This window comes from Microcaecilia unicolor, chromosome 8, assembly GCF_901765095.1.
Source record: "Microcaecilia unicolor chromosome 8, aMicUni1.1, whole genome shotgun sequence".
Lineage (NCBI taxonomy): Eukaryota > Metazoa > Chordata > Amphibia > Gymnophiona > Siphonopidae > Microcaecilia > Microcaecilia unicolor.
In genome coordinates, this window is record NC_044038.1 from 68,047,328 (window position 1) to 68,073,777 (window position 26,450).

General features: G+C 44.1%; 1 protein-coding gene across 1 annotated transcript in view; it reads left to right on the top strand.

The window, feature by feature from the left end:
- Positions 1 to 26,450, top strand: part of LOC115476779 (carcinoembryonic antigen-related cell adhesion molecule 16-like) — a 56,246-nt gene that overhangs the window by 5,686 nt on the left and 24,110 nt on the right. Inside the window, exon 2 of the mRNA XM_030213358.1 lies at positions 12,011 to 12,110. Within this exon, the coding sequence (XP_030069218.1) occupies positions 12,071 to 12,110 (40 nt within the window). The 5' untranslated portion in view covers positions 12,011 to 12,070. The remainder of the gene's footprint in view (positions 1 to 12,010; positions 12,111 to 26,450) is intronic.

Here is a 26,450-nt window from a genome sequence, read left to right on the forward strand (position 1 = left end):
ACCGGCTGTAAGATCCTTGTAATATCCTCAATGGGAAAGAAGCACTGAAAACAGTAGCCATCCGATTGGCGAAAATGAGCGCTGCAAAATTTTACAGTTAAGCTTTCCTGTCACAACATCAGAGATTCTCCAGACCCCTGAGGCAGGCCTTTTATGCCGAAACACGGCTGTGTCGGGTCGTCATTTAGCTGTTTTCCAATAAAGACTTTTTGATATCCTCCTTGGATCTACCTCACTATTTTGTTTTGTTGCTCACGTTCACGTGAGATCTGCTCCTCCTTTTCGCTTGTCTTATAGGCTTAAATCTACAATAATCTAAGGGCCCCTTTTACAAAGAGGCGGTAAATCCAACACAGGCTTACCGCTCGCTAAAAGGGAAGTAAGCCGGACTACCACAGCAGCCTGGCGGTAGTTCCCACCCCCAGTGCATCGTCATATCTGACACTACAAAAATATATTTACCACCGGGTACACACTGGCACTACAAAAATATATTTATTTTTGTAGTGCCAGTGTGTACCCGGTGGTAATCGGGCAGTACTGGGTTAGTACGGGAGCCCTTACCGCCACCTCAATGGGTGGCGGTAAGTGCTCCCCCCCCCCCTGAAAATGGCCACGCTGCAAGTGCTTCACTTTCCACATGGCCATTTCTTTAAAAAAAAATGAAAGACCTACCTTTTACCTGCTGCGGTAAAAGGGGGCCTCGGCACATGTCAAAAACATTTTGCCAAAGCTTGGTAAAAGAGACCCTAAGTGTTGAAGCACGCAAGTCAGTTCTCTTAGTACATTTAGGGGCTCATTTGGACTTTTTTTTGCCAAAACATCCAAATTGCTATTTTCGAAAGCCATTTTAAATACATTTTTCTATGCAGTTTGTTTGCAGTATGTCGAAATCACAAGGGGACATGTTGGGGAATATTGGGGATGGGATTTGGGCATTTCCAAAACTGGGACGTTTTTCTGCCATACTGGAACAAAGCAAAAACATCCATGGCTATAACTTGGATATTTTGGTCTAGACCTGTTTCGATCATGACTAAGAGGGGAATAATCGAACGTCGCCGGCAAAATAGGTTGCCGGCGATCTATTTTGGCGGCGGCGCAACAGCTGGCCGGAACTGTATTTTCAAAAAAGATGGCCAGCCATCCTTTTTTTCGATAATACAGTGTGGGCCGGCGAAATGCCTTGGATTTCGCCGGGTTTGAGATCGCCAGTTTTGTTTTTCCGCGATAATGGAAAAAACTGCCGGTGATCTCAAACCCGGCGAAATCCAAGGCATTTGGCCGTGGGAGGAGCCAGCATTTGTAGTGCAATGGTCCCCCTCACATGCCAGGACACCAACCGGGCACCCTAGGGGGCACTTCAAACATCTTTTATAAACAACCAAATTACCTTCCAGGTGCATAGCACCCTTCCCTTGTGTGCTGAGTCCCCCAAATCCCCACTGCCACTGCCCACAAGTGTGCACCATTACCATAGCCCTAAGGGCTAAAGGGGGGCACCTACATGTGGGTACAGTGGGTTTTGGGGGGTTTGGGAGGGCTCAACATTACCCACCACAAGTGGAACAGGTAGGGGGGGATGGGCCTCGCTCTGCCTTTCTGCAGTCCACTGCAACCAACAACAACTGTTCCAGGGACCTGCATACTGCTGTCAGGGTGCTGGGTATGACATTTGAGGCTGGCATACAGGCTGGCAAAAAAGGTTTGTATTTTAATAATTTTAGTGTGGGAGGGGGTTGGCGACCACTGGGGGAGTAAGGGGAGGACATCCCCCATTCCCTCCGGTGGTCATCTGGTCAGTTGGGGCACCTTTTTGATGCTTGGTCGTGAAAATAAAAGGACCAAGTAAACCCGGCGAAATACTGCTTATCGCCGGGTTTTATTTTTCCATTATCCGCGAAAGCCGGCCATCTGGTAGCCATGCCCAAGCCTGCCCATGTCCCGCCTTCGCTTCGCCGCCAACACGCCCCTTTGAAGTTTCGCCGGCGAGGCGAAGGGAAAGCGGCGAAGCTATCACAAATGTAGCTTTTGATTATACGCTTTTCGCCGCTTTTGCGAAATCGCCGGCCATATCCCGATTTGTGTTGGGAAATAGCCAGCGATTACTTTCGATTATAAGCTGGTAAGTCACAAAAAGGTGCCCTAAATGACCAGATGACCACTGGAGGAATTAAGGCATGATCCCCCTTACTCCCCCAGTGGCCACTGACCTCCTCCCACCCCCCTCCCAAAGATGGAAAAGAAACAGTACATATCAACCTCTATGATAGCCTCAGATGTTATAGCCAGTCCTAGCAGCAAGCAGGTCCCTGGAGTAGCCTAGTGGTTGTTGCAGTGTACTATGGAGAAGGGAACCCAGGTCCTTATCCCACTCTAGCTGTTACACTTACTCCCCTAGTGGTCACTGACCCCCTCCCCCCCCCCCCCCCCCCCAAAGATGGAAAAGAAACAGTACATATCAGCCTCTATGACAGCCTCAGATGTTATGGCCAGTCCTATTAGAACAGCAAGTAGGTCCCTAAAGTAGCCTAGTGGTTGGTGCAGTGGACTGTGGAGAAGGGAACCCTGGCCCTTTTCTCCCACTATAATTGTTACACTTATGGTGGAAAGTGTGAGCCTTCCAAAACCCTCCAAATACCTACTGTACCCACATATAAGTGATGCTTATATCCATAAGGGTTATTGTAATGGTGTACAGTAGATTTTTGGTGTGTTCTGGAGGACTCACCATACAATATAAGGGGGTAATTAAGATATGTGTACCTGGGACCTTTTATGTGAAGTTCACTGCAGTGCCCCCTAGGGTGCCCTATTGCTTTGCTGGGATGTCTGTGTAGCCAGTCTACTAAGCCAGATGTCCCAATGGCTTGTTCTTGTGTGTTTTCACTTGGAATTTTTTTCTTCAAAAATGGTCCAAAAAGAGAGATACACTGATTACAATAACATCTACAAAATGGTCATTTTCAAAACAAAAGGATGTTTCTCTGGTTCAAAAATTTCTATGTTCACCACTTGAATTTTGGATGTTTTTGGCAAAATGTCCAAAGTTGCATTTAGATGTCATATTGAAAAGGCCCCTTTTTATAGTTTCTTCTCATGGTAATACATTATCATCCTCAACAATTTCTACTTCATTTTCTTTAAAGAATGGTTTCTTAGTGAGCAATTTCTGTAACAAGTCATCTCCAAAGCTCAATACATCTTTCCACGGAGAATAAGACATTGTTTCTCAGCAATCCAAAAGGTAAACTAAAGGAAAGGATACTGTAATCTGCAAGTAGCACCAAGCAGTCAAATAAGAAGGCAGAAAACAGTCTCAAATGTGGTAGAGCTTTATTCCAACAGATTCAAGATAGGACAAAGCTCGACGTGAATCATGTTTTGCCCTATCAATGGGCTGCATCAAGGGCCAACTAAAAAATGGACATAGCAGTACACATTTTAAAAAATGTGTATAAACACATCTTAAAATAAATTGAATAAATCAATTTAAAAAATGTCTAATGTACTCAGTGGTCCACTCAATTTGGCATCCACCTCACTATCAGACTCATTTTCAAGAGAGAAAAATGTCCAAAAAGTGATATAAGTCTGTCTTTGGACGTTTATCTCACAAAAACGTCCAAATCAGTATTTTCGAAACCTCTTTTTAGTCATTTCCCTCTGAAGTCTGTCAGAAGGACGTCTAAATCTCAAGGGGGTGTGCCAGGGGTGTGTTCAAGGCAGGACTTGGGTGTTCCTAAGACTTAGATGTCTTTCAGCCATAATGGAACAAAACAAAAATGTCCAAGACTAAAATAGATGTTTTAAGCTAGACTAGTTTTTATAACAAATAGCTGCAGTGGGAATTGACCCCACTTACCCAGGATCAAAGTCTGCTGCACTAACCACTAGGCTACTCCCCTACTCCACACAAGGTGTGCCCCAAATGACCACTGGAGGGAATCGGGGCTCACCTCCCCTTACCCCCCAGTGGTCAGTATCCCCCTCCCACCCCAAAGAAATGTGATTAAAAATATTACTTGCCAGCCTCTATGCTAGCCTTAGATGTTATACTCAGGTCCATTAGAATAGCATGCAGGTCCCTGGAGTAGTCTAGTAGTGGTGCGGTGCACTGCAGACAGGTGGACCCAGGCTGCTACCTCCCCCTACTTGTTACACTTGTGGAGGAAACTGTGAACCCATCAAAACCCACCAGAAACCCACTGTGTCACATATTGGTGCTCCCTTCACCTGTAGGGGTTATGGTAGTGGTGTATAGTTGGGAGTAGTGGGTTTTGGGGGGGCTCAGCAGACAAGGTAAGGGAGCAATGGTGAGATGTGTACCTGGGAGCATTTTATAAAGTCCACTGCAGTGCCCCCAAGAATGCCTGATTGCTTTCCTGGGATGTCACTTTTCCATTATTGTACCTGATGCCAAGCTTTCTATTTTTTTTATAACATCTGAGCCTTGTGTCTATTGTTTATCAGTAGATTTGGGCTTTGAATTCAGATCTATAGATGAAAAGGAAGTCTCATTACATATATCTAAATACCAGAGTGCTATTTTTCCATTCTTCATAGCAAGAGTGTACATTCCCTAATTACCTGTTCCAATGCAACTGAAGCTTTTACCTCCTCAGTGCATGTAAATGGTTTCATCCCTGTGTGGATTCTCTGATGCCATATGAGGCTTTCTTTCCAAACAAAGCTTTTATGACACTCAGGACATGTAAATGGTTTCACTCCTGTGTGTATTCTCTGGTGCATTGTGAGGTTTACCTTCTGACCAAATCTTTTACCAGACTCTATACATGCAAATGGTTTCTCTCCCATGTGGACTTTCTGATGCACTTTGAGATTTACATTACAACCAAAGCTTTTTCCACACTTACAACATGTGAATGATTTCACTTTATTGTGGATTTTCTTGTGTATTTTGTACGTTTTGCATTTGGATTTATTTGTTTGAAAATGGACCAAAAAATAAAACATCCAAATCACAAAATATTTTTCCAAACAGCATTTTCAAAATGACTTTTCCTGTTTTATTTTGGATGTTTTACAAAAAAAGTCCAAATTCAGACTTAGATGTCATATCCAAAAATTCCCCTTGTGCATTTGACTTGCTGAAAGTCACAAGGAGCAGCAGTGGGAATTGAACCCTTGTTGCCAGCATCAAAGCCCACTGCACTAACCATTAAGACACTCCTCCTCTGTTTTGGATGTTTTGCATTTGGACATTTGTTCAAATATGGACCAAAAAAAAGGACGTCCAAATCACAAAACGTCCATAGCATTTTCGAACACAAAAGATAGATATCTATCTTTTTCGAAAATGACCTTCTTTCCTGTTCACAATTTGGACATTTTTGTAAAACGTCCAAATTCTGATTTAGACGTTCTATCGAAAATGCCCCTCCACCTATCTTTTCTCAAGATTAGCTTGAGTTACATGCAGCAGAACCTCAGTGTTTTGGTTGTCACAGTTTTTCTGAACAGTGCTGTATCTCCTATGCTTTATTTTAGGCTGTTGCTCTGAGTCCCAGATCCCGTCTTCCTGCTTGTGTCCCACCTACCTCGGCATAGTTCCTGATTTAGTTTGGGATACACAATTGAGATATCAGGCTTTCCTTGCTCTTAGGGCAAAGATGCTGGTCTTGGGTGCCACTTTGGTATTGAAATTTCCTTGTATCTGTAATGTGATATTTGAGAGAAAAACTTGTTTTGAATCTAGGTAAGATAGTCACCTGCTGGATCATGGGTCCTTTCTCTAAACCTTTCCTTATCCCATTTCTGTTTGAATGTTCAATTCTCTCTGTTGAATCCTATTGTTATGTCGGGGTTGTCTTAGACTCTGCCCTTTCTTTTCAAGCTCAGGTTTCTTTAGTTCATGTGGCTTTGTCTCTCCATCACCTTTGGTCCATTGCTAAATTTGTGGATTTCTCCACGTTGCATACTTTAATTCATGCATTTGTCATCGCACCTAGATTACTGCAGTGTGGTTTACTCTAGCCTTCCCATTTCCCAACTTTGCCATTTATAGACCCTCCAGAACACTACTGTCCGCTTCATCTGTAAGGCTAGCAGATATGTGCCCATCAGTCCACTTCTATCTTCCCTTCACTGGTTACCTGTAAAATTTCACCCATGGTTCAAAGTCTTATGAATTACACATAAAGCTTTACATTCTGGCTCCCCATCCTACCTATTCTCGCTTGTTATTCCCTACACCCCTACTGTTCATGTCTGTCTTGCCTCCGCAACAGAAGTAACCTTCTGTAAGAGTAAATCTTTACTCTCCAGGCAAGAAAAACTCTGGCTACTAAATAAGTATTAGACATAATAAATGTTTATTCAAATGTTTATTCAGTCCTGAGGAACTGAGTTCAATTCCCAGCATAGGCAGCTCCTTGTGACTCTGGGCAAGTCACTTAACCCTCCATTGCCCCATGTAAGCCGCATTGAGCCTGCCATGAGTGGGAAAGTGCGGGGTACAAATGTAACAAAAAAAAATTTATTCTCTTATTATATTGACAGTTAGGGCCTCTCATGCATATAAGCATAAGTTTTCATTAGATAATGGGTATGTTACCAAGTTACTACCCCCACCCTTGTGCTAGGGCTATAGTTTTACCCACACCCACTTACTTCTCCTTCTGATTGTTTACCTGGATACAGCAGGTGTCCTTAGTCATAGGAGACTCTGGCTCAGTTGCTGACCAGCAACTATCACAAGTTAGCACAGGCCAAATGTCAAAGCACAAATTTCTACAGTCTTAGAAAGTAGTTACCAGAAAATTGCTATTTTACAATTCTAGATCTGCTCCAAGCTCAAGAAGAGCAAAACAGCTTAAATAAAAACTAGAAATATGTATGGTTTGCACCTTTTCATGGCCTTTATGCTATACACTACTCATGCCCTCTGTTCTCTTGACTCCTCCTAAACAGGCACGTTACAAAACTACCCGTCACTTGGCTTTTAATTTATTGGTCCTCAAACTGTGGAATAATCTCCCCCTATGCTTCATTCAGAACTTTCATTTCCACATTTCAAGTCTCTTCTTAAAAACCCCACTTTTGTTTACTTTAGCTTTTAGTTTTTCCACCTCCAGCAAGCTAATGGCTGGTGCTTAGCCTTCCTATGCAGGGACGGTGTCCCAATTTTACTGTTGATGATGTCCTTGGATGGTTGAGTCTGTCCTTTCAATTTTTGGTGTTCCTTCTCTATTTTATTTATTTTAATATTTTATTGACTTCCCCCCTTGTTTACTAAGCTGTGCAGCAATGCCAACACAGTCCATTCAAAATGAACGGACTGTGTCGGCATATGCGCATGGCAGCTGCTAGCGTGGCTTAGTAAACAGGGGTTTGTGAACCACTGCAACCTTTTATTTAGAAGTGGCAGTATATTAAGTAACCAAATAAACATAAACATTCTGTGGTATCCAATCACAGATTTGAAGATGATAAGTTTTAGTGATTTTCAGACCTATTATTTCATGGAAAGGTGGAGATATAGATAAAGTCCTATTACAAGCTGAACAGTAGTTCATCTTCAAATTGTGCACTTTCCAAGAGATCTTAATCAAGAGAAAGAACTTTCAGTTTTTTTATAAGGTAAATTAAGAAATCGACACACTTTGGAATTTTGTTTCTTTTAGTATTAAATGTGTGTGTATTTGTTAGATTTTTTATTTTAGATGTGCTTTATTGCAGTGTGTTATGAGCTAACCAATTTATTTCCTTCTTTTATTGTATTACCCTTTATTTTATTTGTGGCATGTATTGATATTTATGATTTATGTTTTGTTTTAATCTCTTGGATCAGTGTTATTTCATGTCTGTCTTTTGCAGTATTATGTTTTATATTTCAGTATTTTTATTATACATTTCATGTATACACCAAGAACACCGCTTGTACAACTTAGGAGAACAGTACACACACTTTTATACAAAACACAACCCCCAATGCTCAATCCCGCCTCCTACTTTAGTCCCCATCAAGGCTGACCAAACCACAATCCTGGGAAAAGAATAATGAAAGAAACCCCCCTTAGTATTATGTTTTATATGTTATTCAATATATGTCTCCTGCATTTTGCTGCTTATACTTCCTTCTCTTTAGGTTGTTTTAATCAAAGCTGCTGATTTCTTAAACCAGTGCATTTGGAGATGAAGTTATCATCTTATGATGTTTTGGTTAAATTTGTGAGTCTCTAAATATGTGTTCAAAAAAATCTTTTTAACCTTTAACCCTAAGGGGCCCTTTTACTAAGCTGTGTAGGAACCTATGCATGCCCAGCGTGGTCAATTCGGAGTTACTGCCTGGCTACCTTGGGGCTCGGGTGGTAATTTCATTTTATATACGCATCCAGGACAAGTGCCAGAAAATAATTTTAATTTTCTGGCGCACAGTGGAAACTTGGTAGTAATCATCATTCTACGCACGTAGACAGTTACCACACGGTTACTGCGTGAGACCTTACCACTAAGTCAATGGCTGGTGGTAAGATCTCAGACCCAAAATGGAAGTGCACCAATTTTTATTTTGCCACACGTCCATTTTTGGCAAAATTGTAAAAAAGGCCTATTTTACAGGCACGCTGAAAAATGGATCTGTATATGCCCAAAACACGCTCCTACACTAGGGCAGCCCATTTTTCAGCACACCTTAGTAAAAGGACCCCAGAGAGAGGAAATTAATATAAGTAAGCTTTGAACAACAGTGTGTGTTTGACATTGCCTGCTTTTAGCTATTGCTGCCATCAGTGTGCCTTTGAGAATTGCTGGATAAGCTTTATTTTGTTATATTATGCTTCAATTATTTGCATATTACTATTCTGTTGGCTGCTTAGTCTCAAAATGTGTTTTTACAATGTCTGACTTATGTTTTCTATATTCTTTATGTTTTTGTAGTTGTTTAGGAGTTTTCCTGGTTGTTTATGTTCTCTTTAAGAACAAGTGCTATATGATTAACTTACAGATATTTTTTTAAACTGATGTATTCAATTTATTTTAATTTGTTTTTTATGTACATATTTTTAAATGTGTATTGTTATGTACATTGTTTAGCTGGCCCCTGATGTAACCCACTGATAGGGTGAAACGTGATTTATGTCGGGCTTTGTGCTGTCTTGAATCTGTTGGAATAAAGCTATACCACATTTGAGACATGTTTTCTGTTTTCTTATTGGACTACATGTGGTAATGTTGCCATTAGTGCGCAGCCATAAAAAAAAATTACTATGTGAGCACTTACTGACACCTATTTTGTAAATGATAATGACTCATGTGACAATCCTCTGCTAACCAGTTAGCACACAGTAATGCAACCATGCTGATTTGTACAGGAATGCCTACTCTCCTCCCACCAACCCACCTCACCAAGAAAAATTTTTAAAACGTTTTTAGCACAGGGTTAGCACACACACATTTCAGAGTTATCCTAGGGCAGTGATGGTGAACCTATGGCACGCGTGCCAGAGAGGGCACGGGCGCCGCCCGTCGCCTCAGCCTGTTCCAGCCCTCCCTCCCACCCACCTGGCGTCAAGCATTCCTTCCTCCATCCCTCCCTCTGAACACGAAATTTAAAAGTCTTCCCTTGTCCGAGTTAAGGCGGCGTCAGCAGTAGCAGCGAAAAGCGTGCTGCTGGCTCAGCACGCCTCCTTCAGCCTTCCGTCTCTCAAGCTTTGGTCCCGCCCTCATTTCCTGTTAGGGCGGGACCAGAGAGCTTGAGAGACGGAAGGCTGAAGGCACGCCGAACCAGCAGCACGCTTTTCACTGCTACTGCTGACGCCGCCTTAACTCGGACAAGGAAAGACTTTTAAATTTCGTGTTCAGAGGGAGGGATGGAGGGATGGAGGCTGGGCGGGCTGGTGCCGGGTGGGTGGGAGGGAGGGTGATCTGGTGCCTGCTGCCGGGTGGGTGGGTGGGAGGGAGGCCTGCTGCCTGGTGGGAGGGAGGCCTGGGTGGTTGGCCTGGTGCCGGGTGGGAGGGAGGGAGGCCTGGTGCTTGGGTGAGAGGGAGGCCTGGTGCTTGGGTGGGAGTGCTGGGTGGGTGGATGGCCTGGTGCTGGGTGGGAGTGCTGGTGCTGGGTGGCAGGCCTGGTGCTTGGTGCTGGGAGGGAGGCCTGCCTGCCTGCCTGGTGCTGGGTGGGAGGGAGGCCTGCCGCTGGGAGGGCAGGGGGGAGAGGAGGGTGGCTGGACATGGGTGGCTGGAGGGGAGGGCAGGGGAGAGAGGAGGGTGGCTGGACATGGGCGGCTGGAGGGGAGAGGAGGGTGGCTGGACATGGGTGGCTGGAGGGGAGGGCAGGGGGAGAGGAGGGTGGCTGGAGGGGAGGGCAGGGGAGAGAGGAGGGTGGCTGGCCATGGGCAGCTGGAGGAGAGGAGGTTTGGCTTGACATTTGTGGCTGGAGAGGAGAGGAGGGTTGCTGGACATGAATGGAGGGCAAGAAATGAAGAAGAAATGAGGAAAGTAAAGAAATAAATGGAAAGGAAGCCCTGGAAACGGAGTTAAGAGAACAGATAGAGAGCAGCAGAATCAGCGACTAGGACCAATATGGATAGAAAAACAAAATCATCAGACAACAAAGGTAGAAAAAAATCATTTTATTTTCATTTTAGTGTTTGGAATATGTCCAATTTGAGAATTTACATCTGCTGTCTTATTTTGCACTGGGTATACTGGAGCTGTAACAACTTACAGAAATGATTTATAATGAAAGAAAATCATGGTATTTTTTTCTCCTATACTAGTATAATATTTTCAATGATGTCTGTTTATATGCGCCATGGCTAGTGTAAGGGGGTGTGGCTATCATAAGGGTGGAGTCATATGTGGTGACCCCGCCCATAATGAGTACCGGCACTTCACGATAAATAATTAGATTTTGGGTTGCTGTTTGGGCACTCGGTCTCTGAAAGGTTCGCCATCACTGCCCTAGGGTGTCTGAGTGCATCCCATAATATGCGACGTTAAGCTTCATTAGACACATGTTAGGGCCTAGCGCAGCTAATAAAAGGCCTCAGAGTGTTTTTTTCTCAATTCTTTGGAAAGTTCTTTTCAAGTGAAAGTGTAACAATCAATCGACATTACTTTATTGCCTAGAAATTTTTTTTTGTCATGATTAACTCTTAAGAGGAGCAGAGAAAGTTTTAAGTACAACCTAAGGGGGTCTTTTACTAAGGTGTACTAATGTTTTTAGCTCACGCTAAATGTTGAGACAGACGCCTGTTATGTTCCTATGTGCATCTCAGCATTTACCACCAGCTAAAAACACTAGCACGCCTTAGTAAAGACCCCTAAGTACAGACACATTTGTTATTCAACAGATTGTCGTGATATCAGTTTTTTAAAAAGAGAGCTATGGATGTATTTATCTATTGATTTATTTATTTTACTTAGGGGCCCTTTTAAGCAAAAAGTGGCCTTAGTGTGCCTTTATGCGGGACTTTCCTGTGCACTGACCAATTTTCCATTTTCTGAATTAATGGCCATGTGCTAATGCTGGTATTATCATGCAACCATTGACAAAAATTAGCGTTATGAGCCCTTATCACTACCCATTTTGAATGTGGTAAGAGCTCACATGCTATCACATATTAATCAGTTAGCACCTTTAGCCCAAAAATGAAATTTCTTAGCGAGTGGGTAGCGGTACGCTATTTTAAACTGCCATTTTAAGCTGCGGTAAGCACATGTTAGTGCTTACTACAGCTTAGTAAAAATCCATCCTTTCTTATTCCCTTCTCTACAAGCCTGTCCAGCTCTCTGTTAAATATTAATTATTGGCCTTCTCTAAACTCTATTGAATCCCATGCCACCTGTGAAAAGGAATCATTACAAATCACAAGATATTTTGAATAACTATTACTGGTTATCAGAAAGGAGACTAGTGCAGGTTTCTAGACAGGACAGAGCAGGGTGCTGGAGATGACCAGACAGGATAGTGGATTCAGGGTCTTGAACTCTATACAAATGGATTAGGGATATGGGAGCAGGTGTGAATCAGTCTTTTTCTTTACAGAGATCCTGGATCTAACCACAAACTCTCTCTTCTTCGGAGACCTGCAACGCTTCCTCTGGGATGGAGTTTGTGTTCTGCAGGCGGTGTCTCATCCTCACAGGTAATGGGGTTAAGAAAGTCTTAAGCATTGATGGAGCAGGGAGTTGAGTATAAGAAATGAAAATGTTTAACCTTAGCAGAACATTTCTTGCTAGACGTTTGAATGAAGTGTTGTGCCAACTTTGTTAGACCACTTAAATATTATGTAGAATTAGGGTCAGCAAATAAGTTGTTAGTGAAATCTTTTTTGGGACTAACAATATGTTTGTAACTAGTTTCAGGAACTAAATCCTTCCTTGGGTCAATGAAGAACATATTTACCCTGGATTGTGCATATGTCACAACTTTTTTATGTGTAAGGGGAGGGGGGAAGGAGAGAGACAATAATGCAGTGGTCTGGTAGCAGAATACATAGATACGGGGTGACCTGTCTTCAGGGTTAGCAGCATGGAGCTGCAACTAGCAGTAGTGGGGGTCACACTGCAATCAGATAGTCATGTGGCTGCTGGTGAGGAGATACTGCATGGAGGGGGGCTTTACTAGAAGAAAGCAGGACAACTGGGCCCACTGTGGGCCAGGAAGTCCGTGGTGAAAGAAGACATTAGGCTCAAGGACAATTTAGATTCTTATTGTTTGCTAATAAAGCTGCAACCCTGTTATTACCCCAACCAGTGGTCTGGTCTTCCTTATTGTTGCAATTGTTGGCCATCTGGGTTGATGGTGCATCAGTGGGATGGAGGGGGCTGTTACAGCTGCTTACGTTATGAGAGGGAGGAAGTGGTCTTAAGTCCTCGCATGATTGTGTCAAATTGATTATTTTATTTTGAAATGATGTGCCACTCTTTGGTCTTCAATCTCGCTTCTTGGTGTTGTAAATCTCACTATTTGGGATGGTTCACCCTTGGCATCTCTGTAATTATTGACTGCTAATGACTTTTTAACCAATGAAGTTGCATGCTGTGATCCTTTGGGAAAATCTCACAAAGTCAGGGCTGGCGTTAGGGAGTAGCAACCAGGGCAATTGCCCTGGGTCCCTATGCCACAGGTAGCTGAAGGAGGCATATCTTGCAGGTGGGCTCTGGGGCCCCCTTCCCAGTTTCTGACCAGAGCCCCTGCTTATCTAACACCAGCCCTGCACCAAGTACAGGGGAGGGGGAGCAGCACTCAGACTTTACATCTCAGGAGAGCTTGCAGGAAATTAAGTATCTCCCTTGAAGAAGTAGGAATCCCTCTAAATTCTATAGAGAAAGAAATTCCTCCCCATAGTGAGAAAGCCCCTTAATGCCCAGATGATCAAAAGCCCTCTGCTGTTCCAAACAGCGCTCTAAAAATAGCACAGGAACAGCGCAGGGTTTTACCGCCCCTATGATCAGAGATAATAGCATGCTAAATTATGTGCGCTATTATCTCTGATCATAGAGTAAAGTGTGGGAGGCATGCTCAGGCACAATCCCCCCATACTTGTTTGACAGGTCCGGGATGTCAAAAGCCCAGACCTGTCAAACACAGGGGCTGGAGGTATGTGGGACCACCAGACCCCAAACAGCATAGTCCTGATGGCCTAGTGCCCTCACTGGGCCCCCACCCCAAGCCAGCAGCACGGGGGCTGGAGGTCTGATGGATTTCCAGCCCCCTAACTCCCCCTCGAATCCCACCCCAAAAAGCCCTAGTGCCCAGTGGATGCAAATCAACCACCCCCCCCCCCCCAACCTGGTGGTCTAGCGGCACTGCTGAAAGAGGAGGGAGTGTACTACCACCCTCCTCCAACAAAGGTATGGGGATGGGGAAGAGGTCCGCTAGACCTCCAGGTGGTGGTGGGGGCTTGATTTGCAGCCCTCTGGGCCACCGGGGCTTTTTTGGGGGGGTGTGAGGGGAGTTAGGTGGGCTGGAGTTCCACTGGATCTCCAGCCACCGTGAACTTGTGTCTGGGGGTGGGGGTCAGGGGGACTGGAGGTCAGCTGGACCTCCAGCCCTCGTGTCGCTGGCTTGAGGTGGGGGGGTCGGGGTTCCTGCTCCTGTGGGGTTCTGTATTGGGGGGAATGGAGGGCCTGCTAGCATGCAAATGCATGCTGGACAGGGCTCACCATTCCTCCTCAATGGTCTGCAAACCCTCTCCAAGCTGGTGTAGGACTTGCCATGGACAGTGCGCCGATGTTTGGCGTGCTGCTCACTGATCATATGTTTAGCATGCATTTGCATGCTACTTGCACTAAGAGACCTGTTTAGCATGCATTTGCATGCTAGTTGTGGTCAGAGCCCACTAGTGCGTTGTTTCACACACTCAGAGGCTCTGATCATGGGGCGGTTAAAAACGCAGTTGCTAATATGGCGCTAATAGCCTCTATTGCCTATGTTTGCTTCTGATCATTGGCCCATAAGTTAGGGAATGGTAAATATCCCTACCTGGAAGAGCAGCGAAACTGCTTGCCCCATAGAGAAGGTAAACACTTCTCCGGTTCCTGGAGGGGGTGGGGGTAAGGGAAAGGACTGGGAGACAATGTCATAGGAATCCTTATGATGTTTTCCCCATTTACAGGGAATGGGAGGGGCTCCAGACACAGGTGAGTTATAGCCAAGGAGGTTAGATAAACGTCAAAACGTTGAAACCTATTAAGTTAATCTCTGTTTCCCCTTCCCCACACAGCCGTCATCGCCATCACTCAATACAAAGCAAGCAAACCTATGAGCAGCTGCATCTACCGTGTCGCTCTTTATTGTTGGTAGCATTTTTATTTAATCTCACTTTTATTTCCAAACATGCTGGCTTGGGCAGTATATGGTACACAGAGGAAGTATAATAATGGAATAACTTTTCATAGAGTAGTAATTTGTTATAAATCATAATCAGTATGTCATTTGGAGGGGCTGGTTATAGGGACATCCTAGCACTGTTATATTCGTGCAGAGATTTTTTTCTCCTGGTAAAGTGCCACTAAAACAGGCATCATGTTATGAAAATCAGGTGCTCAACATTCAGAGTTTCTATCTATTTATTTATCACATTTATACCCCACATTAAACATGAATTAGGTTGAAACCTAGGAGCATTTTAAATCTTTTTTTCCTGTGTCTAGATCAAAAGGAAAAGATGGCATGTGGGAACTTGTCCTTTTGTGGATTGCAGTGGTATATTATAAAAATGCATTTGATGTGTTTTATTACTACTATATAAAAGACAGATATTGAATAATGAGGGCAGAGCTACCTTCATGCAGAAGTCCAGAGTCAGTCTAAATGGCCACCATTGTCCAGTTCAGCACAGTATTAGCTGCCAAGTTCATATAAAGTTAAATATGTTCAGTGGAAAATAAATCTGTTGGCTCAGGCTGCCTGCTATGTGAATATTCCATCGTTTCATTATTGCTACCACATATTACATATTATGATCATTTGCTTTAAACTTTGATTGTTTAAATTTGTTTATCCAGACCTTACATGCTCATGATTTTACTTATTAAACCCAAAGGTGAATCCTAAGGGTGGTTGAACAATTAGGTATAAACTGTGCTGTTTCTGACTTTACTTGTTTTGGAGTGTTTGGGTCCTGCTGATCTGTACATGTGCTGTAATTTTGGAAGATGGAAATAAGAAAATATAAATTAAATTTTGGATGTGTTCTGTAGAAGTTGTTGTTTACTTTTGCAATGTGATAGATGCCTGTTCTGGTGTATGCATATGATAATCTTTGAAAAACTGCCTATATTTATGGCTATGATTTCTGAACATGCGGCATCATTAAATGACAAACTTCTAAATGCCCAGTTGGGTATATATGCTAATCTCAACTTTGTTAATGTTTCAGACATAGCCATCTATTTGCTCCCATGATATAACTGAATTCTATTATTTCTTTCTCACTGTATTTTCAAATGTAAGCCACATTGAACCCAACTTTGTTTGGGATAATGTGTGATATAAATGTTTTTAAAAAAAAATCCTTAATCCTCCACCTTTTAAAACACTACCTACCCACTAGATAGTGATGGCACAAGGAAATCAAGTTTGGTCCAGTGAAGACTAACTCAAAATAACCTGTTCCTTAGCTGGGCCCTAGTATTACCATATTGAAAACGCAATCCTACCATGCCTCTCTGGTTATGTTCCACTAATAAATTAAATGATTAACTGGATTTCTTTTATATAACCTTTGGATGCATGACTAGGAACAAAAACACACACTTATTTATTCAATATCACAATTCCTCATGTACAGCCACAAAACAACCATTTAGGGTGGATAGTGTTCACAATGAGCTCCTTTTATTATCGACCATATAGAGACAAGAGTTTTCAGTTTTGGCACAGTATAAGTCATCACAAGAACTAAATATAAGAAAACCAATGGACAGCATTAGGGGCTTAGAGCCCATTTAGTTATGTTTAAACAAAATAGATCTGCATCAAACAAAATATTTATTTTTATTTTGACTTATAAAACCACTTGCCCCTGAAACATGTTCAAAACAGAATAATCCATTTGTGTATCTAAACTTCTATGAAACAGATGAAGATGTGATTCCATGTGCCCCAATGACAGGAGAGTTTAATTATACATCCATTTAATGTCAATATATTTCATCATATTTATAATAGCAGGCTTCCCAAGGCAGATTACAACAACAGTTAAGATGAAACCATGTGGAAACAGGATATCCTCACTGATATCTGGCCATCTATATTGTATAGAACAGTGTAGAAAAATGTGCACAAAATACAGAGTTTATAATTGCTGTTCCTATTAGCTACAATAATTTTTGAAGCTGTTTTAGTGATATTCAACTGTTATTTCATGATATTGATATCTACATTTGGGAAGCTTTCAAATAAATTAAAAAGCTGTCCAATAAGTTAAAAGAAAAATCTTTTCTCCTCCACCTTTTAAGGCACTGCCTATCTAACTGAAACAGCTTTAGACTTGTTACAGACGGACCAGTATAGGCAGTCCCTTATTTCTAATAATCTTTTGCTATTGTTTTCAATAGTGTTTGCTATTGTTTTGGGTGTACTAAAACCATGGCAAACTCCGCCTACTGGCTTCAGCTCTTACAATGGTAGATAGGCTCACTTCGTCTCCTGTTTTATCCAACCTCCTTGGTTAGAGCTTTACCCAGAAAACAGTTTTAAGGAGAAGCAGATGGGAAAGCCACCCCAGCCCATGGAAATAGAAGCTCTCTCAGACCCAGAGACAAGGAATACCACAGCAACACTCCTTGAACCTGTATCAGAAGGCATGTACATTGATTTATGAGATATCAGCTCTCAGAAAGATAGAGAGATGTTTTTGCCACTGTTTCAAACAGGCAGACTCTTTTTCAGTTTTTTTCTTATGGTATGTTATTTGTTGCCAGCCCGGGAAGGTTGTGAGAGGGTCCTGAAACAAAGAAATTACAGGTGGACCTTCCTTTCCTTTGGAGCCCTTTTACTAAGCCGCGTAAGCATCTATGTAAGCCCAACATGCACAAAAATGGAGTTACCACCTGGCTACTGCGTGGCTGTTGCGGTAATTTCATTCTTGGTGCACATCTGATACGCGCATAGGTCATTACTGCCCGGTTACCACGTGAATCTTTACCACTAGGTCAATGGTTGGCGGTAAGGTCGCAGACCCAAAATGGACGCGTGGCAATTTTTCTTTTGCCGCACGTCTATTTTCGGCAAAAATTTTAAAAGAGGCCTTTTTTACACGTGTGCTGAAAAACGGATTGGTGCGCACCCCAAACCCATGCCTATACTACCGCAAGCCATTTTAGTAAAAGGACCTCTTTGTTTCCCTGCTGTTGCCCCAGGGAAGCAAAAGGTGAGAGAGGGGTGGCAGCTATTGAAATGGTTTTTTGAAGGTTTGAAATTGCCTGAGAATAGAAAGGAGAAAGCACAGGAGATTGGCTGAGGAGTTTAGACAAGAATTTGGACACTGAACTTGGGTTTCACTATAAGTATCTTAGTAAGCTCGTTGCAGCAGGGGATGATGATTTTGTTTGAAGAGGTTTTTTTTTTAAAAAAACAAAGATCGGCAACTGAGAGCTGGGACCTGAGTCTTGTGCAATGGGACTGCTCTTAAAGGGAAGCTAGTCCCATTGGGAGGACACTTTCAGTTTCCCAAGAACTTGTTATAAGTTGATGTTCCTTATCTTAAAGTATTTACAGTGACTGTTTAAATCTATATATTTCATTAACCAGCTAGTGCATGGTTAGGCCAGCATGCTTGCTCTGCCCATGACACACACACTCAAAAATATTCTAAAAATAGTTTATGCGCGATTACTGCATGCAAACAGGGAAATTACCACAAAACACTTTAGCATATCCTGTGGAAAGCCTTTTTTGGTACACTAAGGGGTCCTTTTACAAAGGCGCACTGAAAAATGGCTTGCGGTAGTGTAGGCACAGGTTTTGGGCGCACGCTGATCCATTTTTCAGTGCGCCTGTAAAAAAGGCCTTTTAAAACTTTTGCTGAAAATGGACGCGTGGCAAAAAGAAAATTGCCGTGCACCCATTTTGGGTCTGAGACCTTACCGCCAACCATTTACCTAGCGGTAAAGACTCACGCGGTAACCGGGTGGTAATGACCTACGCACGTCAAATGCCACTTGGCGTGCATCTGCTACACATGGCCAAAAAGAAAAAATATTTTCCAGGAGCGCGTATGAGACGTGTGCCAAAAATGAAATTACTTCAAGAGCCACGTGGTAGCCGGGTGGTAACTCCATTTTGGCGCACGTTGGGCGCACGCACACTTATGCAGCTTAGTAAAAGGACCCCTAAGTCCGTGTTGAGGATTAGCATACCTTAGTTCTAGATAAAGTACCTATTGAGTTGTCTCTCTATTCAGGAATATTTCTTTCGGTTGAGAATATGTAGAGTTCTAGAGGCTATTATAGACACTGCTCTAACTATGGAGCCACAGGTGAAAAGATTTGAAACTGTAATTTTCAAATAGAGACATCATCTCTTGGTTATATGTTATTTTTCTGAGAACCATTTCAGATTGCTGGTCCAGTTCTTCATCCTACCTCAGATCAATTTCTGTAATGCTTTGTAGCTGGGAATTTCTTCAAAGATGGTAAATCAGCTCCAGTTTTTACAAAATACTGCTGCTAGACTGATTTTTAGGGTCTGGAAATGTGATGGAATTATTCACCTGTTGAAGAGATTACACTGGCTACCAGTCCAGACCCAGTTTTGTTTTGTTTTTTTGAAAAAGTGTCTTGTATAATTTTCAATACTCTTCAAGATTTTTGCTCAGAGTGGGGCCCTTTTATTAAGGTGCGCTGAAAAATGGCCTGTGCTGATGTAGACATGTGTATTGGACGTGAGCATTTTTCAGCGTGCCTGCAAAAAAGGCTTTTTTTTTGCCAAAAATGGACATGCGGCAAGTCCAAGATGGCCGCTGACTGAGTCAGACGTGTTTTTCTGAGCTCCTGTGGTTTTCGCTTTAAACTAAAGTTATTTCCTGAGAATGCCAAAGAGACGAGGCGCAGCTTCTGCTACTGCATCCCAGCAGCAAAGACCTTTAGTCTCATCAGGCTTGATTTATTCTTACCTTCAGCGAGCTCAAGTTTCGGCAGTTAGTCGGTGAGCGGTTCGCTGGTTCAGCCTGGGACAGGAGACCTAGGGCTGAACCCTGAACTAGAAGTCTCCCTGAGCCCCAAGGGAAGGGCCCCTCCCCCACAACCTGTGGGACGCAGCTCTCCCTTGGCAGTGTCCTTAGCCCTGAATACCGAAGTGCCTCAGGGCGGGCATGGACGGGAAGCAGTTGCAGCCTTAACAGAGAAGATAGGAGTTTTTACAACTAGCTCCCTGATGTCCCACATGCAGCAGGAGACAGAGAGACGTTGGGAGGTGAGAGACATGTTTCACAGGAAGCAGTGGCTTAGCCAGATTTTGGGTGGGCCCAGAGCTAATATGGGTGGGCACGCACTGTGTATATAAGTATGAGTAGTGTCTGTTGGGATCCTACAAAATAATGCCTTAGAATTCACTTGATGATGGATTTCTAAGTAGTCTGCCCAACAGCTGCCCTGCATCAATATAACCACATACAGTACATACTTAATGTTAATGGAAAAATTGATATTTTTAAATATAATTACATTATCCTATTATCTTAAAATTGATCATATGTATGTCTACTACAACGGCAAACCTCTCAACACACATGGCAGGATCCTACAATATAATTACATAGGAAAAATATATTCAAATTCTGGTGGCACCTCAATAATAGCAATACAAAATTCCTTCACTACCAGGTGCTTTGTGAAGTAACACTAAAGCCTGCAAAGAAGCTTCTTAACACCAATTCTGAACACAAATACTAACAACAGTACTTTTATAAAGACAGTGGTGAATATACATAGCAGGAATTTGCATTCCATTGGAAAATTCAGACAAGTCAGACTCATAACACCACATAAACCACATGCCAGCAGATTCTCTCACCTTGGTCACATGCAGAACACATACCAACCCTCATGAATTACAGAATAGAGGACCAAAAATTACAAACTGTCCTGTAGCCCGGCATCAGCCCTTCCATTCCCTGCCCTTCCCTTCTTTTTTAACCCTCATCCATCCCCATAGCCCAGCATTAGCCCTCTCCATCCCTTCCCCATCATCTATCTCGCAGCTAGGCATCACTTCTACCCTAGCTCCACCACCCCTCCCTGCAGCCTAGCATCAGCCCTGTACTACTGTCTACCTGTTCCCCCCCCAATAGTCTGGCATCTCCCCTACTCTTCCCAATCTCCCCCTCCCTCCACCCTTAAGCTCATCAGCAATCAGCATTAAATGTAAAACATTTTAATTTTTCATGCTTGGGCACTGCAGACACGACCCCCACCCAAAAGCCAACATAAAACACCTTTTTAAAATTATTATTTTAACCTGGGCACTGAACCCATCCCTGCCCAGAAACCCACCAACATACCTCCACACCTTCCCCCCCGGCACTGTAGCAAAGAGCCCACCCTCACCCAAAAGCCCACAATGACACATATTTGTTTTACCTGAGGAGACTTTGGGCTGAGGGTGGTGGTGATCAGTGGTGAGGCAAGGCCCAATCCCAGATTAGTTGAGTCCGGCCCGGAATAAAAGCCTCCCCAGTCCCAATTGAATCCTTCCCCAGATCCACTGCATCTCCCATCTTTGCCCTGATGCTCTCTCCCCTTTCATCTACCCACCATAGCTGCAGATGCCTCCAGCAACAGCAAGACCCGACCCAGCGCCTGCTTCTTTCTCCCTCTCTCCCCATTCATTCACCTGCCGTGCAGCACGATCCATCCCGTTGTACGTCACTGGGTCCGCACTAACCGTTCCCCCCTTCCACACCGACTTACCAACTGTCCCAGCCTCTGCTTCAGCTCCAGGGCGGCGCACGAAGAGCTCGTTGGAGCCACGGAAGAGATCTGAGGAGGGCGCGCAGACGGGGCCCAGCTGCCGGAAGCGCTCCAGGGCCTGCTCGGCCGCCTCGGGTTGCTCCAGCGCTGTGTGCACCAGCGCCGCCACCGGCCCCGCCCAGCAGGAAGGCGGCGCGGGTCTCGGGCTCGACATCGGCCGCCCACAGCGGGGCTTCCAGGAGGCGGCACGCAGGTAGCGCGAGCAGCGAGGCGCGAAGAGCCGGTGCAGGCTGAGGCGGTAGAGCATGTAGGCCACACCGGCCAGACCCCCGTACAGCCCCCCACCTCCAATTGGAGAAGGACAACCAAATGGGCAGGCCTGAGCCGAGAATGGGTGGGCCTGGGCCCACCCAGGCCCACCCGTAGCTACGCCCCTGACAGGAAGAGAGTGAGACTTTAGCATTTGCAAAACGTTTTCAAAAACCACAAGAAGTGACTTTAGATAATCTGTGGCTGTTAATTTCAGAAATGGGGAAGACTTTATGCCCCCAATGAGAAAAATATCCAATGAAGTTGTGATGCTAGATGGGAAATTAAAAAAAATAGAAAATGAGGTGAAAGCTGTTAAAGAAGACATGGTGAAACAGGAAAAAGTCTCCTCAGAGTCACAGACTTTGCAAACAACAATGCTTAAAGATTTGATCAATTTGAGGAGAAAATCAGAAATGTTGGAGAACACCTCGAGAAGTAATAATCTCTGTTTTATTAATTTCCCACGACAACCTTTAATTTCACCTAGAGAAATGTTGAAAAATTACTTTAAAGAAATATTAGAAATAGAAGACAAAGATATACCACCCTTTTCACAGGTCTTTTATATTCCTGTGAGGGTTTTGGACAATCAACAAAGGAATAATATTCAAAATGATCAACCACTTGATGTTTCAGCTTTGCTTGAAATGTCAGATACAGAGCAAATAACAGCTACTACTTTGTTGGCTACAGTAGCGTTACCCTCTGTTTGTGCTTTTCGTGCCACGCCTCCAGAGTCTCCAATCACGGCTGGGCACTACTCACACAATACAATCCTCTCATCCGTTACCTTAAGAACCAGACTGCGGGTAGTACTATTTATACTGCAACAAAGACAAAAAGAGACCAAAGGGGCGACTTCCGGTTGGGCTATGGAGGAGTGAGGACGCCTGATCTCACTGCTCTGAAGCGCCCGAAAGAGCCATTGATCAGAATCAGCTGATATCCCCCCGAAAAGCAATTAGCAAGCGGTTAAGATTGAACAAGGAGAGCGAGACACACAAAAGGAGAGAAATCGAGAGGTATGGCGTCCAAGACACTGAAAAAAGAGAGCCGAGAGAAAGGGCGCGGAGCGGAGGCTAAAATGGCGGACAAGAGCCAGCCGCCGTCTCCGACTCCGAGCTCGCAATGGGCAGCGGAGATTATACGGGAAGTGTCGGAGGCAGTGGAATTGTCGGTTGATGACAAATTTCAAAAAATATTGGACAAATTAAACAGCATGGAGGAGAGATACGCAACCATCGTGACAGACCTGCGGGAGGTACAACAGCGAGTCAGCAGTGTTGAAGACACGGTGCAGAAGCTGTCTGGTGATACCCCCGCACTGCTAAAGCGAGTCACTGAATTGGAGGAACGGTTAGAAGACATTGAGAATCGTGCAAGACGGAACAACCTCCGGTTGGTAGGTCTACCGGAGTCCCTGGGAGAGAAAGACCTCAGAAGTTTTCTTGAAAAATGGATACCGGAAGCAGCGAAGTTACCGGAGTTGGTGGGGGAGCTCCGTATAGAGAGAGCACACAGGCTGGGGCCGCGAAGGGCAGCTGAAACTCGCCCCAGAGTGACAATCCTTAAAGTGCTTAATGATGCCCACAAGCAAAAAATTTTACAATCGCTGCGGGGAGGCAACCACCTGAAATATCAGAACAACAAAGTCCTTTGTTTTCAGGACTATTCGACCAAAGTAGCTGCAGCTCGGAGGGCATTTGTACCAGCATGCTCGGCACTTTTTGCACACAAGATTCGTTTCAGCCTCTTGTATCCAGCGAAACTGAAAGTTATGGAACAAGACAAGGTGTTATTTTTTGAACGAGTGGAAGACGCTAATGGTTATCTGGAGGAAGTGGTCAAAAAGAGAGCTGCACCAGAGTGAAAGCAGAACTGCTGGACATGCGAGCAGACAACAGAGAGGTAGCAGCTGAGTCTGCAGTAGACAGACGAACCAGTAAGTTAAACTTCGAGACAGCAGTTGATTTAAGTTGTAGTTTGGTGAGAACCCTGATGCCAAGTTTCGTTTGAAGCAGTTGTTTCCACCTTGTATTAGGGAGTTTTGAGCCCAGGAAATCATTCTACTGACAGTGGACTGTGAAGGAGCAAATTGCCGAAGTGTTAAGACAATAGGCAGCTGATAAGGTCGGCAGTTCACATAGGCAGGAACTGTCGTTAGCAACATGATAAGAATCTACAAGCCTGCAAAAAGAGCACAGCTGAGATTTAAGAGACACTGGAAATCGGGAGATAAAGCAGGAAGAGGAAAAGCTGGTATAGCTGGACATTCGTAAGAAGTTATTATAGGCAGCAGATGCAAAATGTGGTGGGGCGTTTGTATTGATTGATTAACCTGGGAAGTAATGAACCATTTAGACTTGAGCTTGGGGGGTTTCTCTTGATAGAGGGGACTGGAGGGAAGTCCTTAGAGTATGTCTCAGGCTGTCGCAGGTCTCCTGTAAGATAAAGACAGAAGTAGGGGGGAGATGTTTGTTGGGGCTCCTAAGGATCTGAATAGGGGGGATTATAGGAAAGAGTTACTCGTATGCAGGATAAATGGATGGTTGATGAGGACAAGTATGAATAGAGGGGGTGTGGTATGCATGTGTTAGGAGGGAATATAAAAGGTTGGGACAGGGAAGGAGGATGGGAGGAGTGGAATAGAAGTGAATAGGAGGGCAGTGGATGGAAAGTGTCTATGGCTCTCTCATAAATAATGCATGGGTCATGTCTTTCGAATGCATTGAAGGAGAGCTGGGATGGAGAGATATGAGATTTGGACAGTGAGAACTGTCAGCCGCTTATATATGGGAGGGGGGAAGAGGGGGGATGGAGGCGGGTAGGATATAGTTGAATAGGGTGGCTTCAGGCCCAGAATGGAAGTGTTCCGGAAGGACTCCGGACGGTTGGTGAGAATGGGGGGTACAAAAGGGGGAGGGCGAGGGGGGGAGTTCTGGAGTTTTTTGGGGTTTGTTTTTGGGACAGTTTATATTCATGGTGGACTGACTGCGTGCGCTGGGGGGAGGCAAAGGATCATCTGGTGGCTAGACGAGGGAGTACCTGAGGGCTGGGGGGTGCTCTCTCCATACATTAGACAATTGAACAAATTGAGAAAAGCCTTAACTTGGAGCGCTGGGGCAGGTTAAGTTAATGTCTTGGAATGTGGGGGGGGGGGTCTCATCGCCCATAAAGAGGAAAAAAATTCAGCAGGCTCTGAGGCGCCATGCGGTGGACATAGCATTCCTTCAAGAAACACATTTGACTTCCATAGAGCAGGATAAATTTAAGCAGGGCTGGGTAGAAGCTGTAATTGGATCCCCAGCACACAAAAAGAAGGCTGGAGTACTGATCCTATTCAGGAAGGGGTTGCAATTAAATATCAAAACAGTAAAGAGAAGTTCTATGGGTAGATATGTGTTGGTCGAGGCAGAGTTGGGAGGGGCCTCCTACACTTTTTGTAATATATATGCGCCCAATGTCTATGATAAAAACTTTTATTCAGAAATCGTGACACTGCTAGCCCCTTACCAGCAGGGACCGGTGGTCCTAGGGGGGGATTTTAACATGGTCTACGACCCAAAATTGGACAAGACAAGTCAGGGGGGCTTGGGGCAGAGATTCTATTCCAAGGGATTGCCGTTTTTGTGCACTACCCTTGAATTGATAGATGTGTGGAGGGTGCTCCATCCGGGGTGTAGAGATTACACACACTTGTCCAGAGCCCATTTATCTTCATCTAGGATTGATTATATATTCATTTCAAGGTCACTCTTCTCTAAAACTGTGGCAGCGGAGATTGGGCCAGGAGAAATTTCAGATCATTCACCAGTATGGGTAACACTGGAAATAGCGGGGAGTAAGAGGAGTTATGGGGGGTGGTCCTTCCCATTTGAGCTTTACCGAGATGCAAAATTTCAGGAACATCTTCAGGGAAAGTGGAGGGAATATGCACTCCACAATAAGGGTCATATAGAACAACATGGGTTATATTGGGAAGCCGCAAAGGCGGTGCTGAGAGGAGAAATAATCGCATATAGAGCATGGAAAAGGAGGCACAGGGATCAGGAGATCTTGCGCTTGGAAAGGGAGGTTCGGGTGCAGCGGCGGAGCTATGGGAGGGTCCAGACGGAGAAACAGAAATTGGTGTACTTGGAGTCTCAGAGGGCATTAAATGAGCTCTTGCAGGAGAGGGCATACAAATCGACTATGTATTATAAACATCAGTTGTTTATGTATGGGAACAAGGCAGGGCACTTGTTGGGCCGGTTTGCCAGAGGGTCAAGGGGGATATCCCGGATCCTGCAGGTGCAAAACCCGGATGGTAGAGTGCATAGGCTTGAGCAGGACATAGTCGAAAGTTTTCGAAATTATTATGCAAACCTGTATGAAGCAGATACAGATATAATACCTGATAGTATGTTATTTCTGGATAATATTGACCTGCCAGAGTTGGCGACACCACAGAAAGAAATTCTTAATGCCCCCATAGAGGAGGGGGAATTAATATTAGCTTTGCAACAGAGTGATATTCATAAGGCACCAGGGCCTGATGGCTACAGTATAGCCTTTTACAAACTGATGTATGAACAGGTAGCTCCGCCTTTGTTAAATCTGTTTAACTCCATAGCGCTTTCTGGTAAGGTCCCGGAGTCTTTTACCAAAGCAAAAATGATCGTGTTGTTGAAACCGGGGAAAAACCCAGAAGATATGGGTTCCTATAGACCAATTTCGCTGTTAAATTGCGACGCTAAATTGTACGCGAAAATTCT